The sequence below is a fragment of the Gadus chalcogrammus genome, chromosome 8, assembly GCF_026213295.1.
Source record: "Gadus chalcogrammus isolate NIFS_2021 chromosome 8, NIFS_Gcha_1.0, whole genome shotgun sequence".
In the NCBI taxonomy this organism is placed as follows: domain Eukaryota; kingdom Metazoa; phylum Chordata; class Actinopteri; order Gadiformes; family Gadidae; genus Gadus; species Gadus chalcogrammus.
Genome location: NC_079419.1, coordinates 4,236,387 through 4,260,420, shown reverse-complemented (window position 1 = coordinate 4,260,420; position 24,034 = coordinate 4,236,387). Strand labels below are relative to the sequence as shown.

Below are 24,034 nucleotides of genomic sequence, written 5' to 3'. Positions count from 1 at the left end.
GGGGGGGGGTGGGGGGGGGGCTTGGACTTGGGAAAAACAAGGCCACAAAATGGCTACCTCCACAAATCCGAATATAACTCACGTACTTTAGGGTTGTGTGTGATTACGTAAATAAACCCAGGCTCATTTGTCTTCGTTTTCTCGTTAGCCGAAGATTCTCTGTGTTAACGGGTGAAGGAATATTTGTGTTTTTCTTTGGAGATGAGTTGCATCTGATTTGTCAAGGAAACTCTCAATCCTCTGAAACGCAATTTCCACACGAAGGACAATACATCCCCCGACGGCTGAGATAAATCCTCGAAACAAGAAACACGCAATTACCAACAGAATGAGAGCACATTATCTTTAGTAACAATGACGGATACTCACAATGCGCCCTAATAGACTTCAACATTTCCAGGTTGTTGTTTGAATTGAGCTTATTATAAGTATCCATGGTAACTTCAACAATTGTGAGAGAATACGGATGAAAGAGGAGCTGGTGCCACTCATTCACAGGAACACACTGACCGAAGACGGGGTAGGTTCCATGTTGAAAGGGCCAAAGGACTCACACACAGAGCTCTATGTAGCATTCATGTTCATGTTAACCACTGTGATCACTCCGTCATGGGATGGAAGCGGTAAAAGTACTTAAAAAAAGAAAAATATGAATATTTTTTATTTATTAACCACAACTAATTAGCGAGACAGCTTGGTATCATACAACTGTTATGCAACAGTCCATTTAGATATATCTAATATCTTTTGATCATAAAGAATCTCTATCACTGCTGTTAAAAAGGCAAACATGGTGCATATTCCAATTAGGCAATTAGCACTTCAAATCCGCATGACAAGCTGTTGGGCCTATCGGGACAGACTCTCTTCCCATGAATTAAACATAGGCGAGGAACAGTTTAAATAAAGTATATAGTTGTATATTAAATAGAAGCAAAAGGGTTTGGCTCATTAAGTAAAAATCTGTGTGATCCACAACAGTGCATCTTCCATCTAGATCTTTTTTAGGTTAGGAGGTTTTGAATTTTCTTCATTATGTTAAGTTATTCCTTTGGAAACATGCTAGCGATGCATTAATCCTCTCACTTTCTTCCACCTGGTGAATCTGACCCACATTCACGCTTCCCCTGTGCACCTAAGGGAGGGCTTTTTATTTAAGCCATGTGTAACAGAGAGCACTGACCCAACTATGTACTTTGGCCCATGAAAGAAAAAGAGAATGGAGTAAAATATGAGAAGGAAAATAAGGAGTTGAGGAGATAAGACAAGACCGAGAGGAGACGAGAAGAGCTCTTGGAAGATTAATCGTAACAATGCTGGTGTTAATTATACTCTCTAGACTCACATCTAAATCAAAGTTCTTCAACGTAAAAAAAAAAGCTTTATTTGAATGTTATCTGATAGGCCTAATAATAATAACTTAAAATATGGAAATCTTTACTATATAATGTAGGCCTGTTCGTGTAGGCCTTTTTTTCTTCTGGCTGTGCTGGCTGGCTGACTTTGAGAAATTGCTCAACATATCGACACCACGTTGAAACGTTAAACGATACAATTGCAAACAAATATATATTGTTCTGCCGATAAAGGTTTGCAGATGAACGTAGCTAAGTGAGGCGGACCCCAATGCTCCATGGCCGCCTACCCTTGCAGTCTGCAGCCTGAAGGCCACATCTCAGAGCTCCTGTAACGAGAGCCATGGCCTTTGTGGCACTGTTTGGGTTCAACTTTTGTGGGTTTGAGCTTTCAAAGTCATTGAATGTGGTACATGAATAAATGTGTAATGTAGGAAGTGATTTTATTTGCTAAATCTCCCTACAGAGAGTGGTAGAATTTCAAATATCCCCCCGTGTTTCCTTTATTTAGGACTGGCGGGGAGGAGGAAAACGTGGTGGTAAGATCCGTTGTAACTACTCAACAGAATGAAGATAATAAGATAACTGATGGGACTGATGTTTTGAAATGAAGTAGTGGAGGTGAAAATTAGATCATGATTGATCTCATCCCCATAAATGCTTCGCATTTGGATGTATGCCCAGCAACATATTACAATATTTTAAGCATGTTAGTAATGCTTCATTAATTAAATTCACAGCTTATAACGTATAGACCTCCCTATTTAATTGGTTAATTATTTATTCATGTTTCAATCCGGGTTAACACGTCCAGGGTTGTTCTTTATTAAGATCCTTTGAAATGATGATCACAAATACTGTCACTTATTGGCTTACAGTATAGGCCGACACACATTACCAATAGACCTTTGTTATACATGAGATAAATACCAGTTTTATTAGACATAAATATTGGCACGTATGTCGATCCATGAGGGGTTTATTTGTACATATTTTCTCTAAAACTGCAAGGATTAAGCAATGTGACGACTACACTGATCCATTCCTCTCTCTTGCATAATCCGCCCCGGGTTTCGGGTCTCTCCACCCACAGCCAGCTGCTGCAGAGCAGGCGACCGGTGCGCTGTTCCTCTTCGTCTTGTTTGCCTCAAGTCCGACGACAGCGCTGTCTGCTCGGCTGGTGGAGGAAGAGGAGGACACGCAACCAGGAGCCCCCAACACCAGCACATTGAATTCCGCGATTTTTTCAAAAGAACAGTATCCTCGGCGTATGCGGCCGCTTTTTGTGGAGTGCGCAGTCGATGAGTTTCTGAGAGACTTGTAAGTGGAGTATGACTCTGGAGTGAGCAACCAGGGGGTGCCTCCTGCGTCCTTTAACCAGAACAACGCTGGGGAAGTGAACCGATTCTGCGGGTCTGCTCGATTCCGTTCCTTCCTCCGGGAGAATGGATGCGCGCATGGGGCTGGGAAACTAATGCCCGTGAGTTGGGATCGACCCTGAGTCATGGAACTAATGGTTCTGTCTGCAGGAACGCGTAGTATCGACGAGGCAGAGGCGCACACTACTGCACGAAAAGCACACATTTTTTCGATTACCTTTTAAACCATCGGGAGCATGCATCGGAACCACGGTGGTCTTTGTGTCGCCCAGTGCCCGGTTTCGGGGGGCCTCCTCTAAAAGGGTGTCGGTTCCTGGAGCTTTTGGGTGCCGACCTAAACACATATTTTATTTTTTGCACTGGAAAAAGGGCACGATTTTTGGAGCGATCGACGTAAGTATAAAACGCGATTTCTTGGGGTTTGTGGAGATGATTTAGGTGGAGTTTCGGGAGGACGGATGGGTTGCTGGATCGATACCCATTACGCGTTAAACTCTGAATGGCACAATGTCCGCACGGCGTTAAGTTGTTGTTGCATGAGCTGGACGCGGGGATGTTTTGCTTAAAGTTTGTGAATTACGCATGAATTTGGTGGTCTTTCAGACGTTATATTTTGTGAAGTCGAGAACTGACGGGCTTATTCCAGACACGTATGAAAATAATTATGCTGTGGAGAAGGAGACTGGACGGCTATAATACCCCTACAATATAATTGGATCAATGTGTTTATTAAATGCCTCAAATACTGATATTTCTCCCATTACATGAGCCATTGCCACATCTGACCAGAAATGTAATTTGAGAAAATATTTTTTAAAAATATTAATCTGATCTCCGTTTTCTGAAAAACGCTTATAATGTGGCGTTCACAAAAAAAACCTCACCAGTGTCCAAAAAGAACTATGATCCAAGTACAATGTCAGCCTGGATCCTCATTCACTACGGCATTCTGCGGCTATAAAATAAGATCATGTCACAAACATGTATAATTCACAGTTTGGAACCAGCCAATTGTCACACACACACACACACACACACACACACACACACACACACACACACACACACACACACACACACACACACACACACGCACACGCACACGCACACGCGCGCGCGCGCGCGCGCACGCACGCACGCACACAAACACAGATGCACACACAGAAACACAAGTAAACACACACACACACACACACACACACACACACACACACATATTGGCCAGGGGACCATAACTCTTTCCCACACGCTGCCTAGAGATAGTGCTCGTAGAAAATAACTCATGTAGAATTAATATTCCTTAAACCTGAGCACGCATGTTTACAATGCATAAGGTATCGTTTGTAACATACAGGATAACGTATGGGTCCCCAATGTTTACGAAACTGGTGCAACATTATATAAGAGAACATTTGAAAATTGATTAAACAGCCGAGATGTTTGTGAATTCTGGCAGTGTCTAGTTTGCTCATCCCTCCGGCTTTTCTGGTCGGGTACCAATCATCATTTATGATTCCTTTTTGCTATTCCAGAAATATGGCTGTCTGCTTGAATAGCTTAAAAAAATGGTAAACTAATGTTGACCTTCACCCACCGGCATGGAGTGCCAATCTGCTTCTCTGCTAATAGGTTATAATGGAAAGTCAATAAGCTGGTAAATATTGATGATGTTCTTTTAAAATGCAGTGTGGCACACACACACGGCACTTCATCGGTTGGAGGGCTAGACAGTCCCATTTCAACAAGGCAGTCAAAGCTCGCTAACCCCGGGGGTTATCAAATTGTTAAAATGTAAAGATAAAAATACGAAGATAAATGGATTTCAAACGGACTAAGATGGATGATGTGGAGGTGGAGGGCCGGGGGGGTTAGAGGGGGGATCTGTTGGTCAGACGGAATGCGCAAGGATAAGAGCTGTGAGGGGAGGAACTGAGGAGTGTGAAACAAATGTTCTGTTGACACACACACACACAGACACACACACACACACACACAGGCAACACAGGCAACACACACACACACAAGGAGCGCTACAACGACCACCGCCGTCTCCACCACCTCCTCCTCCCCCTCCCACTCCACCTCAATCCCTTTCTCACCCACCCAGACGTGCTGGGCTAGTCACTTTGTCCGTGCTGCCATGGGAAGGAAGTGCCATCTCATCTCACATTGCGCAAATGGTTTCAATGCAGCCTAGTGAGAATTCTAGCAGGTTTTTCGTAACTGCAAATTTACATATCAAAGTGACTGCATTTCAATAGGCCAACTCTAGTTACCAGCCCCCCCTTCTCTCCAGGCAGTTTGGTTCTGGGAGTGTTGCTGCAACAGTCTGGGCCGGGCTGCTGGTAGTGGTTGGGTTTTCTGCTTGCTGTGTGTGTGTGTGTGTGTGTGTGTGTGTGTGTGTGTGTGTGTGTGTGTGTGTGTGTGTGTGTGTGTGTGTGTGTGTGTGTGTGTGTGTGTGTGTGTGTGTGTGTGTGTGTGTGTGTTACCATGTATGTGTCTGTGTGTGTTACCGTGTGTGTTTCTGTATTACCGTGTGCGTGTCTTTGCGTGTGTGTGTGTGTGTGTGTGTGTGTGTGTGTGTGGAGAGATCATGTGAGAATAGAACAGAGAGAGAAAGACAATATTATCTTCGCCGTTGTTTTACCCTTATAATTTAGGACAGGCGGCAAGAGAGATTGTACGTGGTGAACTAAATGCTGAAGGCCGTTGCGTTGACTTAATAATGGGGAACCTCATCAAAGCCTGTTCAACGACTCAAAGAGATATCAGACGATTCGCTTGATGCTCTTTAACTTGTATGTCGGTCTTATCATGTAGTTAGATCATCAGCAGTCTTTCTGAAAGGTTTCTGGTATACTAGTTTGACCACAGGAGCCCCAAAAAAAACGAAAAGGCCTAGATTCTGATTCCCCAGAAAAACCCGACACACTTTCTCTCTTCGACGAGTTTTTAATATTCCGCCACAGTGGATCTTACGGCACCGGGCTACGTGTGTGGTGGCGGGGGGGGGTTCTCCTCTGTAGTTATTTTCCCTAACCCCAGAGATAATATTTGTGTTATAGCATGCAGCTGCTGCCGCGCCGTGAGAGAACATGGCTCTGGTGTTTGTCACACAGTGTTTATTTAGATGGATTTCTCTTCTTCTCATGTCCTCAGCGTGGCCTGATAAACGAGCCGTCTCATTCTAATGGTTCGGGGGCCCTAGCCAGGCCTGTGTAGGAGCCGGTGGAGGCCGACAGACGGGCTCCGCCAAAGTAGGATCGTTCGACCAGTTAGGGATGCACAGAAATGCACGCGGCTGCTTGACAAGTGTCCAATACCGTATTCATATGGGACGCTTCACGACCGATACAAATACAATGTGCTGTGTCAAACACATCAGACATGGAGGGGAAGGAAACAAGGATTATTCTGCTTCTTACCCCATCTAATGGATACAACTTGTGGGTGTATATGTGTGTGTGTGTGTGTGTGTGTTTTGCCATGTTAATTGCCATGCTATCGTAATTAGTGTCATTCATCATGTTTTCATCACGATTTCTTCAGTCAAAGTGAACTGTTCAGATAATCACCAGTCAGTCGAGGACTTAAAAGTATCGGGGAAGGTGCCGTCTGCGTGTTCCGCTCATCCGGTTAAAAAAAACCCAGCTGGCTCTCCCTATTTTAAGGGCTGCGTGCGTGTGGCCTCCCACCCGATGGGAGCGTGCACCTTTCAGGTAGCGGTTGGGGTCGCGGCGGGTGCGCGCGCCAAAGGCCAAACACGGTAGGGTGCAGAGAAGCTGTGAGGCCGGCCACCCCCCTCGGCAGAGGTCAGCTGCCCCCATCACCCCCCCCACCCCGCAGGGTCATAAAGCAAAACCAACTGCTGTACAACCTGGCCCCCCCTATGTATGGCAGGCACCCCCGCCCCCCCCCCCCCCCCCTATGCGGGTAGTTGTTGTGTTCAAGCAACAACAACGACAGAAGAACTGGCAAAACGAAAAGTGCCCTCGGAGGGGGTCTCCGGAGAGCCGGGAAGGGAATGAGCGAGCAAGGATAGCGGTAGGTTGCAGTTTCAGAACCCAGAGAGCAACGGGGCAGGAGCAAAAAACAAAAAACCACCCAGGTCTTCACCTGCCCTCATCACTCACAGCAGGTCGGCCCCGACAGCTGTCTTGTTCTTTTCTTGTGATGTACCCACGCCGAGCGGACGGGAACAAAATAACAAACAGCAAACTGTCGTGCGTATGTTGTTGTTGTTGTTGTTGTTGGAAAGATTGGGTCCGACGGTGTGTCCGTAATCCGTATCGTTCCTCATCGCCGGCGACTCGACCACCGTGGCCTCAGTACCGCCAAGCGCCGGGTCGACCCACGGATCTCGCCATCAGTAAATGTGTAATTTCCTGAGGGGACAGCTGCAGCCATTGCTTTATCGCACATCTTTAGGCTGTTTTTTCAACTGGAAATATGCCTCTGAAAAGGGACACGGGCTCTGGACCGGGCACCCGCTGCGTTTTAAATGACAGTTAACTTTCCCCCACTGCTTTTCAAATGGATGTTTAATGATCAACGGAGGCCCAGAGCTTAGGTCTCTAGCAGCAGACCTCGTGCACTGTAGCGTGCACTCACCCACAGAGCGCTGCTTCCACCCAGGGCCCTAACCCTCCCCGCCCTACCGCCTACCCTCCTACCTCCTACGTGCTTTTTTATTTTTTTCCCCCCTACCTCCATCTCCTTCCCATGAACTACGCGCCCCCCCTCCTGTCGGAGACCTTTCCCCTTTTTTTTTTGTGCGAGTGATGGATCATCTGGAGGGGGGACGGGTCTCTCGGGGTTCGCGTTAACCCCTTCGGTGCTCCGGCTGCGAGAGCACTCCCAGATGGGCTGGCCCGTCGACGCCAGGTGATGGATAGGCCCGGTGTCTTTAGGCTCCATACGTCAGGAGATTAGCACTGACCTGCGAGAGCTGTCAGGACGGCCCTCTGAGCTCCTTCAAGCCAACACGGTGGCGGTGACATTAGCATACGCTGGGGGGGGGGGGGAGGGTGGTGGAGGGGCGAGTGCTGCTGCCATGTCTTCTCTCGGGGTTGGCTGTTATGCTCGGGGGCGCGGGGGGGGGGGGGGCGCAAGTGATAGTGTGCTTTATTTGCTCCTCTCATCACATGGGTCACAGGAAGTGTGTGGATTAGAGGCTTGAGGCTGAGTGCTGTCAGGGCGAGGTGCGTCTTGACTGGTCGTCCGTCTTTTCGAACAATGATATCCTCCCCGGTTCTACCCCCCCCCTCCTCCATCCCCCTCCCAGCCCACCAAGCTTTGAAGAGAGAGTCAGTCCTGTCGCTTCCGTGGTGGTTGTTGTTGGTGGGATTTTGGACTTGTGTGAAAGTAAGATTTGGTCGAGGTTATGTTAAATCGAAAGTATTGCAATATAAATCGTCTCTGTGCTGGATGGGAACAGAGCCTCCCCCCCATCTCTTGGGCATGCCCAGACATCTCCTTTGAAATGGCTTTCTGAGCTACAAAGCGACAGCGGCTGCTGGTGGTAAAGCCACGGTGACTCTGGTTCGTTTTGGGCAGATATGTGGACCCGTTTGCTACATGCAACATCTCCCTGGTTTCTCTTTATCCTGCTTTAATCCCTGTAACGCCTTTATAAACATGCAAATTGTGCTTCCGGTTTATCCCCAGAAACACAGCTCCTTTTAAGGATCATTTTCCATATGGCCATTCCAAACACTTAAAGCTCATATTCTACCGCACAGTGTGAATGCTTGTTGTGTTGTGTTATGTTTGTTATTTGAATACATTCAAGGGATAATGGACATTTTTATTTCAAAGCCGACCATGATTTAGTAAAACAACAACAAGACAAAACAAAAGGTCTACCCACCGGTTACCACGTCAAACCGTCTTTAAGGGTGTGAACGAAATGGAGCCAAATGATTGACTGCTGTACATCGGCTGGCTGGTTTTGTCGCTGAGGTTATCGTCAGTCAGAGCGAAATAAGTCATAGAATATTAACTCGGGAGGGGAAAACCATGATGTGTAACGGATTAGCCATCTTGCGATTCCTCAGTCAAACAAACAAAAGCGTTTCCATGTTTTTTCTTTGAAGGGCCGTTTTGGCGAACGCATTCTGTCAACGGACGTGATCTAATTTCATTTGGCTGTATAATTCATCATATGGGCTAGAGTCAGTTGAAGAAGGAATTGTTTCACGGGCACATCTGGTTAGGGCTGCAATTATATGAAAACCACGACAGTGAATAATGATGTATATGCTTTGTTTTAGCTATGTTGGTCCGATGTTATCGTAAAAAATATGGTGAAAACAGAATGACGAGCAATGTGGGATGCAGACCTCAAACGGACCTGAATTTCTCCAGAGAGAGAGAGAGAGAGAGTGATCTTGTTGTTGATCACTTGAGTATATCACATCTTGATTTCTGAAGAGCAAATTTGTGATTATTCACCCCTTACAGCCGAGTTTTAATTAGGAGAGTCATAAGCATCCAGCTATTTCTCAGATTAACATAGTGAAGCATGACACATGCTAAAGGGAGCACATAATTAGTCATCGAGTAGTAGGAACCAAAGAAACGTCTACGTTTCGCCCTCCTCTGACATCCATTTCCCTTTGCCAGCCACGAATCTTGGACGATACCTACTAGCTTAAATATGTTCAAGTTAACTCTGTTTATATTTATCTCATGTTGTTGTTCACCTGATTACTCTTCACACTTATGCAAAGGAGCTCACATTGAATGCAGCCAGCATAAAAAAAAGAAGAGAATTTCCACACAAAGAATCGCCTTTTATGCCATAATCAACCAACTTAATTGCGATGGAGGGCCCTATAAACCCATTTATTCTCCCCCATAGACACTCAAGTATACTGAACCCCCCACCTTCCCTTCCAGAGGCCGGCTTCTGCACCCCGTGTGCACCTAAGACCTTTTGTTAGGACGTTTTAATTACAGCAGAGCCCGGCTGTAATTGATCTCGGCTCAGAGGGATTTCGGTGTCATTGAGAATGAGGGCTAGGTGTTAATACAGCGGAGCAGCGAGTCCCCGTCCCTCACTGGGCCACTTAAGGCGGACCCGCCGCGCGAAGGGAGAGAGAGAGCCTTGAGCACAACACTCCCTGTCTTTCATTCTGTCGCCGCCGCCCTTAATTCGGAGCGGCATCTGTCTTTTATGGGTAATGACTCAACGCTCCTCGTGGGGTTGGGCGGACTCCCTCAAAGAAACAGAGATGGAGGGGGGGGGGGGTGAGGGAGAGAGAGGGAGGTGGAGAGAGATGGCGGTAGAAGGAGAGGGCACAGGGCGGTATATATATTGACCCTGCCGCCGCCACCCAGAGTGTCCTCTTACGGCGAGCTCTCTCTTCATGGATTCCGTGTTGTCAGCCACCATCTTTAAATTTTCAGCAGGCTGTTAGATAATGCTTCCCGATGAGGGTGAATTATTGATGGTCTTGTTCGTATGAGTGGGACAGGGCAGGGCTTTTAACTCTGTGTGCAGCCCCGGTCTCTCTCTTATGCCCGTAACTAAGGGACTCTGCGCAAACGCCCCGGTGGAATGGGGTTTGTGCCCGAGATTTGAGGCTGAAACGGGCTGAAAATAAAATGAAAGAGGGAGCGAGAGCATGCGTCCTTCTCCGGTGCTGTCCGTCTCCCCCCCTCAGCCCAAAGCACAGGGAGGGGTGGGCAGACGAAGGCAGAGGGCTTTGCGTCGACACCAGCTCTGTATGGATTGTTGAGGCATGGCGGTTGTTGGTGGGTTGCTTATCTGCATTATTTATTTTGGGGGTTGAGAGAATCGGTGTACTACTAAAGTGATTAATCCGTGTATATATTTTTGTTTTCGTGTCGATAAAGGAATCAAAGTTTCCAGGAATCAGAATCAGAATTACTTTAATTTCTTCTTATTGTACACAAGTCCACAAGAGTACAATTCTTAGGCTTGGTTCCTCAACAGCCGCACCTAGCAGCAACATACAAGATAAAGTTAATAAGATAATAAAAATGAAAATATGAAAAAAATAATTAGCAGAAGTGGTAGTGGTATGCTACTACCAGGATGCTACCACTAGGATGCTAGTTTTAAAGGATAACTGTCAGGTTTAGAAACAGTAGGTCAGTCTCTTCGAAAGTAGAGGGTTGTGATGCTCTACTTAAGTGAAATACTGTAATTTAAAGGCGTACAGTCACTGTCCAGGTTGTGTGTGTGTGTACACAGCATTTCAAGGTTGCTTAGACTCAGTTGACACTATTTGCGCATGAAGTTATTGTCATGCTCGAAGCAACCGGATTATTCATTCTAACCAGTCATTCCAAGCTGTGATAAGGCGACCCATAAATCTTGTAGTGCCCGCTCAATTTTAAAATGCTAAAGTACTCCAGTCTATTATGTGTGCCAAGGCGTGTCCTTTTTTGGTTAGCATGTTTGTATAGGTGTCGACTTGAAAGCCCCGTGGGTTAAAAATGTCTCCGTTTGCAACAGTAACCACAAAATAAGTCACAGGAGTGTGACCTGCGAATGGGCCCGTCCTGTCTGTCCGGGACAATGACACTCCATTTGGAGCCTTTAACGCAGGCCGCACTGTTTACAGACTGCACGCAGAAAAGCAGACAGTGACAAACGGCTGAATCAGAGGTATTTACTCCCAGACCTTAACCGCACAGAACGAACAGAAAAATACTTCCAAACCGGAAAAACTGGTCCGCCTCCCTCTTCCCTTGAAATTAAGTTTTATGGCGTGTTGATAAGTACCGAGATAAACTTCTGCCATTCTTCTGGAGGGCATTTGAAAGGGCCTGTTTACAGATACTCTGAATCGACTGCTCCCCTTGTTTACTTTGACTATGTGCGTGCGTATATGTGTGCGTGTGCATGAGTGTGTGTGTGTATGTCTGTCTGTGTGTGTGTACATGGTAGGTGCGGTTATGGATTGCGTCTGGTAGTAGAGACAGACCATTGGAGAGCGTAGTGTTGCTCTCAGACACAACTATGGGAAGTCCTCGTGTTCCGTCTCGGGGGCCCTACTGCTCCTCACCTCGTTCATGGGACCCCCCCCCTCCCCCCGCCCCCCCCAGACCCCCACTCCCACTCCCCTGCTTAACAAACTGCACTAAGGTCATCCTATTTATTTTCCTGCCGGAGACAGACAGCCACCGAGCCCTAGAGCAGACGAGGCAGACGCCTACGACTGTTAAGTGGGAATGACATTTTCTTCCTCCCTTTGTTACCAGCCATTTAAATGTGCCAATTGTCCGGAAGGGAGGCTTGGGGGGGGGGGGGGGGGGGCGGTTGGCGAATAGATTTAGGGCTCATTAGGCTCAAGTAACCTTTTATAAATTGGTCTGGTGGCGGTGGTGGTGGAGGAGAATTGGAAACGATAACGCGGCCGTTGTAGGAGTGACCCCCCCCCCCCCCCCAACACGCACACACATTAACTCTGGAGGTCGGGTGGATGTCAGAGCTCCGCCTCCAAGGTCACGGGCAGATAAGGCGGTGCTAATCTCGCCCGCTAATTGACGACCACGTGCTAAGTGATGGCATTGTTGCCGTCTGATGGTGCCATCAGCGTGATGGATTTCATGGCGACAGAGTGCTGGGGATCTGGCCCGGCTTCATCATCATCATCATCATCATCATCATTAGGATTATTCCTGTGCAACAGATACCGTCTCCAAACGCTGGTAACACGTTCAGTTTCCCCGCCCACACACGCCTCTTTTGTAACTAAGGGCCAAACCTGGTTGTCTTTTGTGACACTCTTGTAAGGCTCAGGCTTTCATTGTCCTTTTTTCTCTTTTTCAATTTTCTGAGCTCCGTGTGCTTGTGTTGCACTAGAGTCCATCTGGCTCCATTGGCACTGTCTTATCGACTGCTTTAATCATTTGGTGGGACGCCTCCCAACTTACCAACTGTTTTTACACTCCACACAGTTAAACATGGCACCTTTTCTTCCCGAGGACAAGTTGTTTTACGTTTTTATGTCGTCTTGCCCACTTCTCCAACGGAGGCGAGATGACAATGTTTCCTCGCTCTCGGCTCAACAGAAAAGTAGGCTCATTGTGTAGGAAACATAACATAGACGTATACCTTTTCAGAGCCACAGTACGTCCATTGTTGTCCCAATTTACATAATGTTCCGAGCCGTGTCGTGTTGCTTTGATCCGCACGCACAATCCTCCTTTACAACTTGTTCAGCTTTCTTTTTATTCTTTCCCTAAGTGACAGAGGAAGTAAAACATATGGCCATATTAATCATAGGGATGTTTCTGTGGACCGAAACCACAGGAAGTCCTGTGTGACTGTGGGAGTATCTTCCCTGGACCGACGAAACAATGTCGCTTTTGGGCCGTTTCATTCGGGGATGTTGCCATGAACGGAAAAAAACCAAACTATGCGGTCTGGTCCTTTTATGTGTTCCCTGGCGTCTCCATCTTCAAAGTAGAAGTAGTAGTAGGGACCTTGCAGTGCCCCTTGAAACAAGGATGGCTTATTTTTCAGACTCCTTTTGTTATTCGAGTTCGGTTTTTCTGTGTTCTGGATGCGTAAAATAAGAAAAAAGATATGAGCAAGTCGACTACCAGCAACACACAAACCTATACAAACCCCAATGTCATCAGAGGGCACTACCTTTTCCTCAACTACGGTTAGGGTTTCTTTTACTTTTCTGTGTCCGAGTCTCCTATGAGGGAATCCCAGGCCCGAAAGCCCTGCGGTTTCCTAGTATCCAACGTCTCTCTACTTTTTTAACACCAGTGCCTTTGCCACCCAATAGACTACTAGACTTACTTCCTAATCAAACTTCCCTGAGTTTGATTCCTCCTCTACCTCAACGGAAGCCATCTGTCGAGCGAGACGCACGCACACTGCTGAGCAGCACACCCTCGGATATGAGCCCCTTCTCCTCGCTGACAGAAGATGAGAGGGGGTGCTCCAAATTGCTGCTCGAGCCAAGGAAGTGACATCATGCACCCGGGGGGAAATCGGCAAAGCTCGACCGTGACATTGACTGCCGTAACCCAAAAAAAACGAATGAAGGGCTCCTCTGGAACATCAGGGATCACGGAGAAGGACAAAAAAGGCACCTGGGGAGCCGTAGTTCTCCCCCTCAGTTCCTGTAGCACCCCCACTCCCCCGCCCCCCCCTCTCCCAGCCTCCCAGCATCGCAGCCGTCGGCTCTCGTTTTGAAACCCCCCCTTGTTCACATGGTTCTTCGTTATTGTCGTCGAAGCGCCGGCGGCGGCGGCGGCGGCGGCGGCGGCGGCTTGGTGCCGGTGGATGACGCAACGGCCTCCAAATTAGCTGTTTCTGGGCGAGCGGTTGGAGCGAACCATTGTGCGGAGTGCGGGGTCCGGCCGCGGCTCACGTCTCTATTTAGCATGTCGGACGGGGGGGCTTACACCTGCAGCAGCGCATTAGTTTTGTCCCCCGTCTTACTTGTTATGTATGTATGCGCTCTTTATTTCCCCCCCCCCCCCCCCGCTCCTATTTTGCGGCGCACAATTGAAAATAAATTAACATTCCCGGGGCTTTTAGACCGTTCCGTCCTCCCCGACTCTTAAGCCCGTGGAGGGAAAAAAAACAAACTTGGAAGGCCATTCGAGGAGGTCAAGCCACACTCCCAAGCTGTCAATCCCTCTCAGTGACCCCCCCCCCCCCCCCCCCGCCTCCCTCCCTCCCCCGCCCGCCTCCCTCCCTCCCCCTCCCTGCCCCCTTCTTTCTTTTTTCCTCCCAGCCATTCTCTCCCTCCTCTCTCCTCTGTCTTCCATCTATTCAGTCCCACGGCTTAGAGGCAGTGGTCTCCCTCCTCCCCCCCCCTCCCTCCTCCTCCCCCCCTTCCCTCCCTCCCTCCCTCCCTACCCCCCTCCCCCCTCCCACTCTCTCTTCTTAAGAGAACGCCTCTTCAACATTGTGTGAGGGGAGGCTCAAGTGAAAACAGGATTCTTGCATTCATTCGGGGGCCTTGCATCACCACCGTGAAGCGCCTTCTTGGACGCGAGGCGATGTCGCTCCACGTGTTTGTTTCTATTCCGTTTTAATTACTCCGCCGGGCTCCAAAAAGAAAAAAAAAAAGGAACACGTTTATTATTTTTTTCGATGATTGCTTATATTTTTTCCGTTTTTCATGTGAAACATTGCCACGGACTGTGGCTTGCTTCCTCCATTATCTTGACTGATGACGGATTTGTCTCCTTCGGTTTACACGGTCTGGGATGGGGGGGGGAGGGAAATGAAAACAGATGTGGAAGTGTTTTCTAATCATTTTTCCTTTCCACATTTCGGACTCTCCTACACGGTTACCTTTCATTTCCCGGCCGAACAGGGGGGACAGACCTCGACAACGAGCGAGAGTAAGGCTTAAAGTACAGCTGGGGGCAGGGACTAACTTCTGTTCCCGTCTCACACCGGAGCTCTGTCGGAGCGAGTGTGTAGGTGGTGTGATTGAGTCATCGCTGCGGAACCATTTTCGTATCTGTGGCGCAGGAACATGGCGTGAATGTTACGTGATTATTATTATTAACGGCCATTTACGGCTGGCCTCCGTTCCCAGGAGCATCTGGTGGAGAGACCACCGCCGTGGATGGGCTTTACTACCCCCTCTGCTTACCTCTTGAGGCCATACCCCCCCTCCCCCCCTGCCCTGATGGACAGATACCCCCCCCCCCCCCCCCTCTCCCCCTCATCAGATGAACTGGCACCTCCTCTCCCCAACTCCGTGGCCCTCTCCTTAACAACCAGCATGGGGTCTAGGTGTCATATCCTTAGGCTGAACCACCCCTCTGCTTACCTCTTGAAGCCATACCCCTACCTCCCCCTTCCCCCGACGGACAGATACCCTCCCCCTCCCCCTCTCCGTACCCCTCTCCTTAACAACCAGGGTGAGGTTTACCAGCAGCCCGGGTTTGAACAGTGGGGGGTATATCCCGGTCAGGCGATCATTGATCATCTGACTAATCCCTTTCGACGCCCGAGTCCCAAACCCGATCGACCGGGCACCGTCAAACCAAGAGCAAACGTTTAGGAGGATGAGGCCCTCGGACCCCCCCCCCCCCAACCCCCCATCCCCCCGATCACCTCCTGCTGAAAAGCTCCCCCACATAAGAGGGAGAACCCCCAGCAACACGGCTCTGCGGTATGTCGACGTGCTCAGGGCGGTGGGCGGGCTGGGGGGGGGGCCTCAGACCTGACTGGCCCGTCACCGGGACCTCGCTGTCTGCCAGGCAGGGCGGGGGTGGAGTGGGCGGGGGGGGGGGGGCGGGGAGTGGAGTTGAGTGTCCCAGTTGGCTCCAGCAGCAGCAGCAGCAGCAGCAGCAGCAGGCCAGAAGGGCAGTGTGATTGTCCACCCAACGGCTCGCGGTGTCCAATGGTCTGTCAGCCGGCCTGACGGGCGCTGGGAGCCCCCTAGCTCACATTTAGAGATGATGAATAGTGGGGGTGGGGGGGGGGGGGGGCTCTGGCGATGGTCACGAGTGTGTGCTCTCCTCCCGGAGGATTTAAAACGGAAGATCTTTTTTGGTCTTCTGCCCAAAAAGCCCTGTGAGAGCCCGCTAGTTGGTAGACTTGGGGATTAGCAGCAGCAGCATCGCTGGAGATGCTATATGGGGTCCTCCGGTGTTGGGCCGGTTTGATTTAGTGTTGTACTTTGGCTGAACGACTGCAGGACAATTAAAAGATTTTTCTAGTTCCCTTAAAATAGACGATATTATTTAGGATGTGGATGTTTTATTGCCTGGACGGCCCCTGCATGTAGGCTACTCGGAGAGAATGAGCTCGTGTAAATTCAAAGGAAGGGAAATAGTTTTAAGCGCGGGTGGACACGGTTAAAGCCACTCAAGCTCTTCCCCTCCAGCACCTCTTGCCTCACAGCGGGGGTGAGTCTGCTCAGAAGAACAAATCGCTATCGGTGACTTAAATCATTTGTAAGTATGTACGCTAATGTCAAAGCTTTCAGTGTTTTGTGGGTTTTTTCGTCTTGCCGGAATGATCCCTGGCCCATTAGCGGGACCGGGGAGCGTTCAGAGCCTAGCGCCGCGCCGCTAAAACCGAGGTTCATTATAAACTAATCAGGGGGGCTGACGGGGGGGATCTGGGAGAGCAGGAGGGGGCTTCCATCTCGCCGCGGCGTCGTGCTCATCCACAGCCACATGGGAACCGGGTGACAGTGTGCCTGTGTGCCTGTGTGTGTGTGTGTGTGTGTGTGTGTGTGTGTGTGTGTGTGTGTGTGTGTGTGTGTGTGTGTGTGTGTGTGTGTGTGTGTGTGTGTGTGTGTGTGTGTGTGTGTGTGTGTGTGTGTGTGTAGGGGTGTGTGTGTGTGTCCGTATATCGTAGTGTGCTCCTGTGGCTTTCTACCCAGTGTGTGTGTGTGTGAGTAGGTGTGTGTGTGTGTGTGTGTGAGAGTAGGTGTGTGTGTGTGTGTGTGCGTAGGTGTGTTTTTATAAATACACACACTTGTGTCTGGTTGTTTGAAGATGTAGATGAGGTGTGTGTGTGTGTGTGTGCATACGTCTGTGTGTGCATACGTCTGTGTGGTTGTGCATGGCATTTCACATGCAACATGACATATCAACCCTCCTCAGTGTTTGACTTTTGGTAAGCAGCTTATCCGTGGGCTGTGCTGCGTCTCGCAGGCCAACCTTTGGCTGCGGCGGCAGACAAAGGCGCCGTCGCTTCCCGTCAGCGGCTCCTTGATAAGGACCGGCTGCAAAAAAACCAGCCCCGGGAAGACGGCGTGTCTAGAGAGGAGCCGTGCGCGGACCGCTTGCCTGAGCGAGCCCCCCCCCCTGCCCCCCCCCGCCCCCCCCCGCCCCCCCACCCCCCTCCTCCACTGGGGATCTGGTCGAAGCCGAGGAGAGTTGGGGGGGGGGCGGGGGGGGGGGGGAGAGAGCCCGCCAGTGTAAACATTTTGCGGTGGAGTTGGGAGTGTTTTAATAGCGGCCGCATGTCCTCTCGGCGCTCCGCAATGTTTGTGTGTTCTTGCCCAGCTGTTAAATATAGACGGGAAAACCAGTTTTATCTTCATCCTGGTGTCTATTCCTGAGCAGGACGAAAAATAACCCCCAAAACAAACAGCGCATGTTTGATCACATGCAAATATGTGAAAAGCCATTTTGTGTGCGTGCCGCCTCATTGTGCGTTTCTTTCGCTGGTTCTCGTTGTGTCGGTAAACTTCTGTGTCACGGCCAATTTGAGGATGATGATGATGACGAGGAGGACGGTCCCTCCAGGGGGCTCTGAACGGACGACATCGAAGCAGTGCACTAAACTCCCCTTTCCTCCTTTCTCCCCCCTCCAGATGTAAAGATGAGCCCAGATGTTTCGACCAGAGCCACTGACCGTTGACTCCTCAGCTCTCAGCTCTCCCTCGGCAGAACACTGAACTCCGCCGCTATCAGGAACAAAAAGCTCCCGATGCCAGGAGGCCTGACCTCCCAACGCACTAGAATGGCTTCCCCACTGTGGAGGTGTCTGCTGCTGCCCTGCCTGCTGCAGCTCCTTGTGTACACCAACGGCTCCGAGGGTAAGTTACCGTGGAGCTTTGTGTTTGGGCTCCCCCAGACAATTTCATGTTTGCTGTGATGATTCACACTTTAATTCCAGTTTTCAGCAGTGTTGACATAATTGCACAAGGGTTTTCGAATCATCGATTAGCCTTTGACAAGATTAGCTTAACAATGTACCGTTAGCACACAGGAGTGATCAATGTTGAACATATGCCTCTGTGCACCTAGATATTCCATTAAAAATCAGCCGTTTCCAGCTAGATTAGTCATTTACCACATTACCAATGTTGAGACTGTATTTCTGATTAATTGAATGTTATCTTCATTGAAGAAAACAGTGCTTTTCTTTAAAAAATAAGAACATTGCTAAGTGACCCCAAACTTTTTGGTAGGTAGTGTATGTTTTATATTAACCTTACCATAAATATAAGGTGTTATTTATCGTGTTTCATTTTAAATTGTGTAACGTCTGTGAGTCGTTCTTTACTGCTTTGGATTATTTTAAAGCAATGTGCAGCATAGCTTTCTTTATAGAATGTTTAATAAGTTATTCCTGTGAAGCACCTCTCTATATTTATAGATATATATATTTATATAAGCACCCCCGCTCACCTTTCCAACATGTTCTAGTGTTGAACGAACACAAACGCATTCTGCATTGGCGACATATAATGTGTGAGTGTGAACCCAGGTACGGTTGCACTCAGTTTCACATTTTTAATGAAGAACAGAGTAAACAACACTACAAATCTCAACGTGAAAGCATTCCCAGTCCCTACAAAACAGCAGCTCTGCATGCAAAGACCTCCAAAAGCTTGTTTTATCATTTATTTCCACGGCACGCTATTGATGAAGTATGTTTGGCAATAATTATAACTGCTGTCAATAAAACATCTCATCTGTGACGTTGCCATAAAAACCACGGTTGTTTGTGGGCTAGACGATGAAGCATTTAAACGTTTTTATTCAACCTCGGTCTATAAGGGTCCACCATTTGCCAGGCCTTAATTCGTTGTTGGGTCTATTTTTCCTGGGGGAAGGGGGTGGGGGTCTATAAAATATATTTGATGTGTTAGACACGTTTCCCCTTCCTGCCTTCTGATGGCACTGCCTGTCTTCTCCTCTATTACTTTGTTCTGCGGTGGAGACGGAGCACGTCTCTGTGTACGTATGGATGTGCGGTATGAATAATGGAGGAAGTTAGTGTTGGAAAAATCTTCTTCCCCCCTCTGTCTTTCGGTCGGAAATATTCCTGCCTTTGTAGAGCAATATCTATAGACAAGACATCACAGAAGATGTCGCGCTGAAGCGACCCTTTGCCTGGAAACGGTTCTGTGCTATTTGAAGTGTAGGCCCCCGCGATTCGGTCCGACTTTGAGATTGTCTGCGCTGAACCCATGTTGAATTGCTTTTAGGGGAGGAGGGGGAGAATTCTGCTGCGGTGTGCAGGAAAATATAACGGTTTGGGATTACATTCGATGCAGCCAGTTGGGCTTTTTATTATTTTATTTACTGTCTCCTTCCCCTCGTGCTAAATCCTCCCTACCTGCTACCTGCTACGACTCGAGTCAGAAAAGTTAAACTCGGACATTAAAACAACAGATTTGGGGGGGGATTAAGACTTGTGAGGCGGCCAGCATCTCTCCGCTGGTTGTTCTGTATTAATTCCTTGCGTAGGAACCGGAGCCGCAGCTGAAACAACAAAACCAAAAACAAAGAGAGGAATGATGAAGGAGTAATTATTCATGGTTTCCTGACGTGTTTACCCCTGTTTCAACATGGAAACCCAACTGTGTTTGTTTTAATTCTCATTAGGTGTTTAGATTTTCCGGCAGCAACATGTTTGGTCTGCCTTCATTCCCCAAGATGAATCGGTTTGTAAGTAGCCTATGTAAAATCAGATCTCCCATCCTCCAATATATATACGCTATTAGAATTAATTTCATTCTTAGTACGACCAATACCTACTCCCCCCCCTTCCTTTTTTGATTTAGTTTAAGGCTGTAAAACAGAATAGCACAGAGAGCGTGAAACAGACGCAACTACCAAACAATTCCGTTATTAATTGTGAGAATATCTTGGCAATCAGCGAGGATATCAAGCTGCTTGTGTGCGCTACGGAGGAGGTTGGAAAGGTCAGCTATACGTCTCCGCACATCATTTGTTTCATGCAGTGCCATCCATTGTGAGCTCCGGTCGCGCCTCCCTTGTGTCATACTGGTATTTCCAGTCCTGGGGTTGAATGCGCGGGGAAGTCATTGTATGCTAACTCCTCTCTGGCCGCAGGCCACAGACGTCCCGTCTGTCAAGCATTGATATGCTTGGCTTGTTTTATAATTCATACCGAATGCTGGATGTCTTTGGGAGGACTATGTTGAATTATCAGCTGAGCCGTGGGAGATTTACAGATGACTGGTCAATCTGTGTGGCGTGAACAAGCACATGGAGGGGGGGGGGGGCACAGAGAGAGATGGGCAGAGGCATCTGATACATCCGTCTTGGACAAATGTTTCACCCTAAAGTGTTTAGTGGAGGAAATGAAAAACCTGTTCTTTGTCTGAACAGTTGTATGGTTTCGGGGGACACATCCACGGATTGAGATCGACAAGAGTTCAGACTTAGAAAAATCTATTATTTTAGACGGGTTTTCACAATTTGCGCTTTTGTTTTTCTTTGTACGTAATCTTGGGAGGTTTTATTATAAAAGTTCCTTTGGCATCGGGAAGATCCTATCTTAAGAGGTGGGAGTGGAGAGAATGAAACAGGAATGTTTCTGTTACACTAAGTACAACCTCAACACAGTCCGCCTGCAGAGGGGATGGGGTTCGTCGGTCGGCACTATGGCTGACGGGTTTGCATACATGCACTTAATCAAAGAGAAAGGGGGATACGCTCTCTGACGTTTTGATTTCGTTTGTTAAGCATGCCTTAAATCCATCTTTCTGGAAGAATCACAAAGAAGCCTAAATTCACACCCTTTATGGCTGCGAGTTGTGTAAACACGGCGCCAGATGTGTACCATATTTCCTCCGTTCTTAAACACCGCCCGTGCTCACTGCTTCTCCTTGGGCGGCTTAATTCAAATAAAAGATAAGTCTCAGGCTTACAACGCTAAGGTAGTTCCTAATCTTTTAGAAAAGCTTCCCTTGACTTTCTCACCAGATACTTTAGCTGTCAAAACAAAGAAGTCCATGAATGCTGAGGAGTAACAAAAACATTTTCCCTGACATGGAATGTATCCTGTGCATATAGAGACCCTAAACACGTGCCTGGAAACAGTGAGCAAAAAGCAGCAAAAAACAACATAAAATCCCAACAAAGGGAAAAATAAGTTTATATAGGGGTGTAACAACCAAAAGAAACAATGATTTATTGCATCAAAGAAAGTTGTGGCTTTGGGTACATTCCTGTGGCGGTGGAGTTTAAACACAGCATTGTCAGCCACTTAGTCCTTCATTACATCCTATTTTAACCATTACCATGCCAGAAGAAGCCCTTTTATTCCACAATATATATTAAATGCAACATTGCAACTGCATTTAGTCTTTTAGCACGGAGTACACCCTCCTGGCATTCATAAGACTTTGCGCTACAATTGCATTTGAGCTACAATATAAACTGTGCAGAGCTGGTGGGAGAAGTCACCACCTCGTGATTTGTCTATGGAAACATACGTTACTCCCTCGCAGGAAATGTCTGGACAAGATCTGCTAACTATATTTATGTCACCCTATGATGCGATTTACACGGAAAGGGGATTTCTTTTAAATGATTAACGACAGGTCCATATTGACCGCTGGGGGGAAATGATTGAAATGGATTGTTTGGTGTGTAGTCCAAGCCCACACACAACGTGCGGGTGTACACCGGTCGGCCACTGGAGTCCTCTCCGAGCTTATTTAGCGTAAGTGCATTTTTGGAAGCGGTGGAAAACATTTGCCTTGACTTGAGTGTAGTGAAGTGTATTGGTGGGGCTGTCTTATACCCAGCGAGGGTATATACATGCGGCTCTGTTGCGTTTACTGTATTAGTAATCTCCTCGGGGCCTGAGAGCCGGCGCCACTGAGCGTGACCATGCCCCTTATTTTTATTCAGGAATTAAATGTCACCTCGTGGTGGGTCACCTGCAAACAAAAGGCCACCAGCCGATTCGCAGGTATAAACAGTCTGAGATAAGACATGCCGCTCCCACTGTGCAGGAAATTGACTAAGTAGGCCATTAGAAAAAAAATAGAAGTAATGTCAAAGAAGGGGAAGGGTACAAAGAGAGGCCTTGTTTGCCATATGTTATCGCCATTGCCCCCCCCCCCCCCCCTCTCTCCTTGAGTGCGGAAGGCACAATGGCTTCATCGAAAGACGAGGGGAGGAAGCCGTCTTTCACCGAGGCCTCCCCATCTGGGCAGCCCTTATCAGTGGTACTGTGTTCGGCTTGTATTGACCGGGTCGGCGGTGGAGGGGGAGTTAGGCAAGGTCATCGCACGCAGCTCAATCAGAGTGGCCAAAGATAGCAGACGTTTGTCGCCTCGGAATGTGTCTGGATTCTTTCGTTTGGTTTATTTTCTTTTAATTGCATTTTTTTTCTTTCCGCCGAGCTCTGTTGAAATCCAAATAAGGTCACGTTAACCTCCCATTGCTGTATATCTTTACGTACGCCCTGCTTGCAGGATGCACAGCGATTATGTTTGCCTGCGTGGCACACTTTCTGCTCCGTTTGTTCCAGCCTTTGTGTGCCTCGCTGTCTTTGATCATTTCTCTCTTTACGTCATTGTCTGGAGGCATCGATCTTGGATGCTACCAGTCATGCTTGAAGTCTCCCACTAACTACTCATTTAATCCTTTGTGGTGCAGGTACAGCTAGCTAGCCCCGGCTGCTCTGTATTCTGTGATGTAGCGAGCGCAGCCTCTCCTAGGCCCCCCCCCGCTCGCCCCATAGTGGTTAAGTGATGGCAGCACGGAGACAACAAGCATGTGATGGAGATAGCATCACATCCTCTGCCTTATCCCACTCCCCTCTCTCTTCCCCTTCCGCGGAAACAGAATCAGGGGAAGCACTTTCACTTAACGCCAGAGTTGGCAGATATTTCCGTGTTTCGGATTTGCCGAAACCCCTCCCCCAAAAGATTACGATACGTTTCACATTTCACAAGTATGTTCGGTCTATTGAACCGCAGGTATACGTAGCCACCTGTGTTAATTTTCCTTTGACGTCCGAAGATTCATTAAACCTTGAGTTTAATGCGGAACTTATCTCTGAGGTGTACGGAATGTATTCACCTATTCCGAACATTGCTTTGTTAAGTGACAGCTCCACATAGGAATTTAACAAACCCCTGTGCCAATGCAGTGCATTCCTCAAGCCTTTGGTATTTTCCGAGGATATTGGTTTAGCAGAAGAGCTTAGGGCAGGGTCGGGGATCGCTCATGCCTTTTGGAACAAACCAATTTGTCTCAATGTTCTATGAACGTCTCTTAAGGAAAGCATGCCATCATACGCTACACAATGAGCAGCAGTGAACCAATTCCGTCAACATTTATACTCCTGCATGTATGGAGTCATTTTTCATCTCTCAGATGGAAAACTCCCCCCTTAAATTGTTGCACATTTATGAAAGGAACATTTCCTCAGCAGGACATAAAGGTGTGTAGACTATACAAGGTGCCTAATTGTTTAATCTTTTTATCTGACAAGCAATGGATTCATGGCTTCTGCGGGAGATGAAATGCACCACAGATGAAATCAAGTAAAGCGTCGCGCCAAATACTCCCTGTCATGCTGACTCATTAGCTGCTTTCATGGTT

General features: G+C 48.1%; 1 protein-coding gene across 1 annotated transcript in view; it reads left to right on the top strand.

Moving 5' to 3' along the window:
* The first annotated feature begins 2,498 nt into the window (after positions 1-2,498).
* adgrl2b.1 (adhesion G protein-coupled receptor L2b, tandem duplicate 1) overlaps positions 2,499-24,034 on the top strand; it is a 61,437-nt gene continuing 39,901 nt past the window's right edge. Inside the window, exons 1-2 of the mRNA XM_056597317.1 lie at positions 2,499-3,127; positions 18,028-18,252. Coding sequence (XP_056453292.1) covers positions 18,144-18,252 — 109 coding nt within the window. The 5' untranslated portion in view covers positions 2,499-3,127; positions 18,028-18,143. The remainder of the gene's footprint in view (positions 3,128-18,027; positions 18,253-24,034) is intronic.